The 7061-nt window shown below is 34.0% G+C and overlaps 1 protein-coding gene across 2 annotated transcripts in view; it reads left to right on the top strand.

Moving 5' to 3' along the window:
* LOC118734313 (sodium-dependent nutrient amino acid transporter 1) overlaps window positions 1-7061 on the top strand; it is a gene marked incomplete at its 5' end in the record, with an annotated part of 164808 nt that overhangs the window by 8324 nt on the left and 149423 nt on the right. For both annotated transcript variants that reach the window (XM_036464036.1, XM_036464035.1), the window contains 1 exon segment: window positions 6413-6683. In XM_036464036.1, the coding sequence (XP_036319929.1) occupies window positions 6413-6683 (271 nt within the window).

The raw sequence follows: 7061 nt of genomic DNA, 5'->3' as shown, positions 1-7061 counted from the left end.
TAATTATTGAAAACAGTGCGGAATTTCCTGTTCCCAGCTATATAAATGGAGGAGTTATAACGAAAAATTTTATATCTGAACAATCAGTTGTATGGGAGCTATAGGTTATAGTGAACCGATCTTTGTAATTTTAACCGTAAGCATTCTGTTGATAATGGGTGCAAGTGCTGCAATATGTCATGTTCGTAGCTGCATAAATGGAGAAGTTATAACGAAAAATCTCATATCTGAACAATCAGTTGTATGGGAGCTATATGTTATAGTGGTCCGATTCCGACAAATGATTAATACATTATAAAAATACACCCACGATTGAGAGAATACAAAGGTTGCGCCGATCTCGGACCGCTATTCCTCTCTTAACGAATTTGACAGAATCGTTGTTTGCATGACGTCACACTGGTGCAACTTGTTTACGTTTTTCCTTGCAAAATTTTTTCTTCTTCTTCCATTCTTGCTCACGTTTTGGCATTTCTCTCTCGCAATTGCACCAGTGTGACGTCACACAAAAGTTATTCTCAAAAAGCCTCTCTGATCGGCGCAATCTTGTATTCTATCATTCTTGAAATACACCCACCTACCAAATTTGATCCGGATATCTCGAAAACTGAGAGACTAGATTGCATACAAACAGACGGACAGACGGACAGACGGACATTTATAAATCAACTCAGCTCGACGTTCTGATCATATAAGTATACATTTTAATGGGTCTATCTCTTTTTGTTCTGGTACTTGCAAACATCGGACCAAAGTTATAATACCATTTCATGCTCATGAAAGGTATAAAAATGTAAAGGACCATCGTATTGAATTATTCGTGGAAGAAGGTAGAGGAGATTACTTATTGTTGTCATATAATTTTTTTTTATCCAGTAAAATCATACTCTATTATATTAGCTAGTCTTTGCTCTGTGTGGAACTGCATTGACGTTGCAAATAATTTTCTTATTGAAGTAAATGAAATTCGCGAGCACCCTGGAGAATTCTTTAGTTCCATTTTTTTTAACAGTGAAATCAAATATCGTAATTGACCAAAAAAAAACCGACTTGAGGGAATACTTTATATAATGTAGATAACCTAAGATATGTAATAAAATAAGATATATTAAAACACCCTCCAAAATCTTATACATACAACAGACGCTCTTGATCTACACATACCAGTTTGATTGGAAATTTGTTTTGTTTTTTGATTTCGTTCCCTGCAAACTAAAGTTCCCGAAATCTTAACGAAATCTTTAGGAGTATCTCATTTCTGTAACGACTTTTTTACGAATCTTCAAAGAAAATTATATGAAGGGGTTGACACGAACTCGTAAAGAAATTTCTGTACGAAAAATAAAGAAAATTCTGAAAAAATTCTGCAAGAAATTCTTCACATAGCAGCATTATTTTCATTGCTTTACCGATTTTCGTCCGAAATTTCGTAAAAGAATCGAAGTGTACACAGTTTATTTCATTTTAGAAAATTCGGCAAAAAATCGGATGAGATCTTTACGAATTCATTAAAACTTCTGTACAATTCAGAATACTTTGAAAAAATGGTTTGCAGGGTTTATACCAAAATTTCATGTGAAAACAATATGTGTTATGCTGGAAAAATTTCACGGCTGTAAACAGAATACTAACCTAAACATTGTTTGGCAACATCGATGTTTCTCCAGCTCTATTCATAATGGCGTTCGCCACACTCGTACCAATTTTCAACTTTATGCGAATTATTGTAAGCTTGCCCCTATTTATTGAGCTAACTTGACTGGCATATATACATATGTATGTAACTAGTGAAAATAATAAGTATAGATACATCGCACGATTGAGAGAATACAAAGGTTGCGCCGATCTCGGACCGCTATTCCTCTCTTAACGAATTTGACAGAATCCAAGAATGATAGAATAAAAGATTGCGCCAATGAGAGAGGATTTTTGAGCGTAATATTTGCGTGACGTCATCTTGGTGCAATTGCGAGAGAGAAATGCCAAAACGCATATAAAAATATGTAAACAATGCAGAAAAATGTGTTAATTTTAATATTACATGGCCCAATTTTGCAGGAATCAATAAATATACAAAGATTGATTAATTAGGAACACGTAGCAATAATTTTTGACATGTAGCCCTTTAGGTAAGTACGATTTTTAGCACATGAAAAAATGGATGTATTAACAGTGTTTGCAATTTCATGTAGACCAAAAGGAAGGTGTGCAGCAAAGTGAATTTTTGGACTCGCCATTGTAAAAAGCCATGCAGAGTGCATATTTATATTTGTGGACGGTAGCCAACCACCATAAACTCCACAGCTGTTGACTCCACAGCTTTTATTTGATGACTTTTGTACCATTTCCGAGAGGATGCATGAGTGTGGCTTCTTTGGAAACAAATATTCTATGTAAGCAAAACATAATTTAAGCTGAACTTTTAAATGTATAATAATTTGGGCACTGTTTTGTATTAGGTACGTAACAGCGCGGTAAGATGCCGCGAGAATTAGCGCCTGGCGACCTTATCCGCTGGTGCATTACCTCATACCAGCACAAAAAATATTATTTTCAATATCTTCACTAGTAAAGGGCTTCATGCACACATAGCTCGATTTGGTGTTTAATGCATCTCCTCGCCGGCAGAACTGCTTCCAATTTTTCGCCAGATTTGCGTCCATAGGAAACGAAAAAAAACTTATATCGCACGCTTTCCTTTTGTTTACACTATTACACTTTGCCACGGCACACTTCATTTTGCTTTCTAATGTCTCAATAATTGTTTAAAACCACGTAGAAATATTAACGCACATATATTAAAATTATTATTTGGTTTTTTCGTATGCTCTCAATCAACAATTGGACCAAGATGACGTCACGCACACAGCTGATTCTGTCAAAATCACAAAGAGCGGATTAGCGGTACCGCGATTGGCGCAATCTCTATTTCTCTCAATCGTGGACAGAATCGTTGTTTGCATGACGTCACTCTGGTGCAACTTGTTTACGTTTTCCTTGCAACATTTTTTCTTCTCCTTCCATTCTTGCTCACGTTTTGGCATTTCTCTCTCGCAATTGCACCAGTGTGACGTCACACAAAAGTTATTCTCAAAAATCCTCTCAGATCGGCGCAATCTTGTATTCTATCATTCTTGGATACATCGAGGGCACCTTAAAATCGCTCAATTGTTTTCTATGTTCATACTATATACTCAGAGGTGGGCAACGCCGAGGCCGAAAAGAGCCACATATAAATTCTAAATGCTACAAAGAGCCACAAAGAAACAACAAGAACCAAATTTTATTTTTAAATAAAATTATTATTAGAAATGAAAAACATTTGGGTTGTTCACACTTGCCTAGTTATCAGGTTATCTGGTTAAAAATTATTATTCTCTAGTGTATGTTATTGTTGTAAACTGAATAAAAAATATAACCACATAACCAAATAACTTGATAACCAGGCAAGTGTGAGCAACCCAATTAATTTTATTATTATTCTAATGTACGTGAGATAGATATTAAAGAAAATTCAAAAGATTCTTTGGCCAAATTTTCAAAGTATGGTATTAAAAAAACATATCCCGAAGTCTTATCCTGGCACAGTTGATTGACTAAACGAATAATTACTTCTTACAACTTTAATTATATTTTACTATTTTATCTTCCAAACCACCAAATTCGATTTAGGGATTTGCATAAATTCCAACCAGCTGTTTTTGATCAGCTGTTTTCTTGTTGGCAAATTGCTGTTGTGTTTTTCCAGCAGAAACTAGCAGCTTTCCCTCAAAATGAAATGACATTTTGCTCTCTCAAATTCCCCTACTTTGCAAGTTTTTGGCGTACGCGAACACAAAAAGCTGATAGCTTTTATAACTTTCAATAACTCAATAAACATTTAGGTTTGATCGCAACTTGAGGTTAAGTTGAGAACTAAATTATTTATCAAATCTCCAACGTTGTTTCTCAACAGTACCTCAAGTGGAGGATCATAGCGTTCTCAACGAAAAGGGCATTTTTATTTGTATGATAAAAGGACTGTTTCTCAAGTTGAGAAAATGCTAGTTCTCAACTTGAACTCTACTGTAATTCTCCAATTGGTCTCAACCATATCAGTGATATACTGAAATTGAAATAGTAAAATACCTTATACCTTTTTGATTGAACGACATACATAGATGAATTTAAATATTAATTTTTCATTTTATTACTCGTTTTGTATTATGTAGTTAATCAATATCGTATTACAATAATTAACTTCACAGTATACAGTCAGACAGTGATTTTGCCACTTTATTCACTTCGCGTTTTATTTTCTTTCAAGACTATTTGAGGATACTTCGAAGATTATTTACTTTTTGTTGGTAATTTTCCTCTTTATATAGCTTTCGTTTTTCACTTGATAATTAAAATTTTTATTCTCTTTCACTTTTTACCTATCTGCGCGTCGGTTAGAGATGAGTTGGATAATGATGTTGGATATCGACTTGAGAACTATGAATTTCTCCAAAGTTGGAGAAATATTTTTTTTAGTGTTTATTGGGAATTATCAGGTACGCAAATGCAATTAATTGTGAATGGTATTTTGACTTTACGAATTTCATTGTAGAGAACAAAGACTCACAGTTATACGTTGTACCAAAAATTTAAAATACATACATATATGGCACACAGCTGTTTTCAACAGTGGATATTTTAAATCTGGTACTTGTTGCCGGAATTCAAGCAATGGCAAAGCTTTATGTTGCATTTCCAGTGCCCTATCTTCTTTTAAGTCCAAAAACTCCAACTCCTCTTCCCTTTTCTTAAAAAGGAGTATTTCGGATATTGTAAATTCATCCTCAATTGTGTTACGTAAAAAATGTTTATGAAGTATGCAAACGTACATTTAAATAATTTCAAATCGGCAAATCTTTTTCAAAATCTGGTTTTAAATCATGTGCAATATGATGAAATTTTTTTTGAGATCATGAATAAAAAGGCGTAGTTTAGCTTCAAAACTTTAAATAATTTGGACAAATCAAAAACATTTTTATTCTCTCCTTGTAGAGACAAATTCCAGTTTTGCGAATGTTCCATCATATCGGTAAAGAACATTAAGTCAGAAAGCCAATTTTCATTCCCCAATTCCGGGTAATGTTCCGATCTCAATCTGCGTATGTGTACATAAAAAGAATAAAATAATAAAAAAACAACACAATGGAAAAGAATGTCCAACAAAGAAATATGTATTTTAAAAAGTAAAAAGAGCCAAAATGTTCTAAGTAAAGATAAAGTAAAAAGAGCCGCGTTTGCCCACCGTTACTATATACCTATAATACGTGTACCGAATTGTAAGCAAATCGGACCATAACGAAGATCTTTTTCGAATAGATCGGTCCCTGCCCACTTACCGAAAATTTCAAGCAAATTGGACCATAAATACCGGAAAAAAGAATCCTATATGTTAATCTAAGCAGAAGGCTACCTACACATGTGCCAAATTTGAAGCAAATCGGACCATAATTAAGATTTTTTCGAAAATATCGGTCCCTGCTCCACGTACCGCAAAAATTACCCTATATGCTAACCTAAGCAAAAAGCTACCTACATACCAAATTTTAAGCATATCGTACCATAAATAAGATTTTTTCGTATAGATCGGTCCCTGGTCCACCTACCGGAAAAATTTAACCATTGACATGGTGGTTGCTGAAGGTGGCAGGTAACAAAATCAACGGAAATAACGTCAATTGACACTTCGGGCCCCGATTCAGCTATGCAAACCATGTGCAATTTGTCAATGAATATATCGTCGATGTTTTTGCAAAACTGCCCATCGACCAGTTGCAAAACCGCCTAAATCACCGTTGTGGCAAAAATGAGATTTGGTAATCCTGAAATCCAGGCATCGAGATTTATGTATAAAAATCATAAAATCGTTTGTAAAATAATTGCTACAGAAAACACCGTCTCTCAAGGCAGTGCCTTCAAAGAAAACCCGTTTTTTCGCTCTCCTGTAAAATTTGAGTGCCGTAAGATAGGCCGTTTTGCAATTGATCGATGGGCGGTTTTGCAAAAACATCGACGATATAGTATTATCTAACAAATAATTTTTGCCAACGTCAAATAACACATGAGGGTATATAATTATTTCTAATGCCATACCTGGCACTATTATATTTTTGGAAATTTTACTTTTTCCACTTACAATATAACAATTACTGTTTGATCAAAAAAAATTTTAAGAAAATATTCAATTGTTATGTATTTTTTCAGATGTTTATTTTTGTTAAATGTGGGAACCCTAACTAAACAAATTATATCAGCTTTGGTTGAATTTAAAATTTTTTAAGTAATGAAGTTATTTCAGCAAATTAAGATTTATAATTCAAGGAATGCGCGCCTGTACTAATCAAATTTATTTTTTTATTTATTGGTAAAATTACAGAAAGGAGGTTATAAAGGAAAAGGACAACATTTCAAACGGTATAGGCGCACCGGAGTGGAAACTGAGCTTGTCGCTTTTTGTGTCATGGATTGTAATTTTCTTAGTAATCATGCGAGGGGTGAAAAGTTCGGGAAAAGCCGCTTATTTTCTGGCCCTCTTTCCCTACGTTATACTCGTCGCATTACTTGTGCGCGCAGTTACTTTGGAAGGCGCACTAAATGGAATTATATTTTTCCTTGAACCCAATTGGCACGAGCTGCTTAATCCAAAGGTATGTGCTGAGACACCTTTCAATAAAGTCAAAAACTCTTTCTATTCACACGCGACCATTATAAGGAAATATGTCCTCAGCCTTTGCTGGAAGGTATACATTCTTAAATATTATTTCATAACATTAAAAATTTGTAGTTAGTATGCATACAAATGTACTTTTGAAGATCGTATGTGATATGTACTTATATATTAAGTACACCCCGCGACAAAAGGATAGCACCTCAAGATTTTGAACAGCTTTGACAATTTATCTTTTGTTTGTTTAATGTTCATTACTTTTATATAAAACTATACCTATTTATCTAACAAATACCATATAAATCCAAATTTAAGACTTTATACAAAAATTATAAAAATTCCACAAAGTTTTCATCCC

The sequence above is a fragment of the Rhagoletis pomonella genome, unplaced genomic scaffold (genome assembly GCF_013731165.1).
Source record: "Rhagoletis pomonella isolate Grant_MI unplaced genomic scaffold, Rhpom_1.0 Rhpom_scaffold_00002, whole genome shotgun sequence".
NCBI lineage: Eukaryota > Metazoa > Arthropoda > Insecta > Diptera > Tephritidae > Rhagoletis > Rhagoletis pomonella.
The sequence above is the reverse complement of the archived record's forward strand: the minus strand, read 5'-3'. Positions and strand labels throughout refer to the sequence as shown.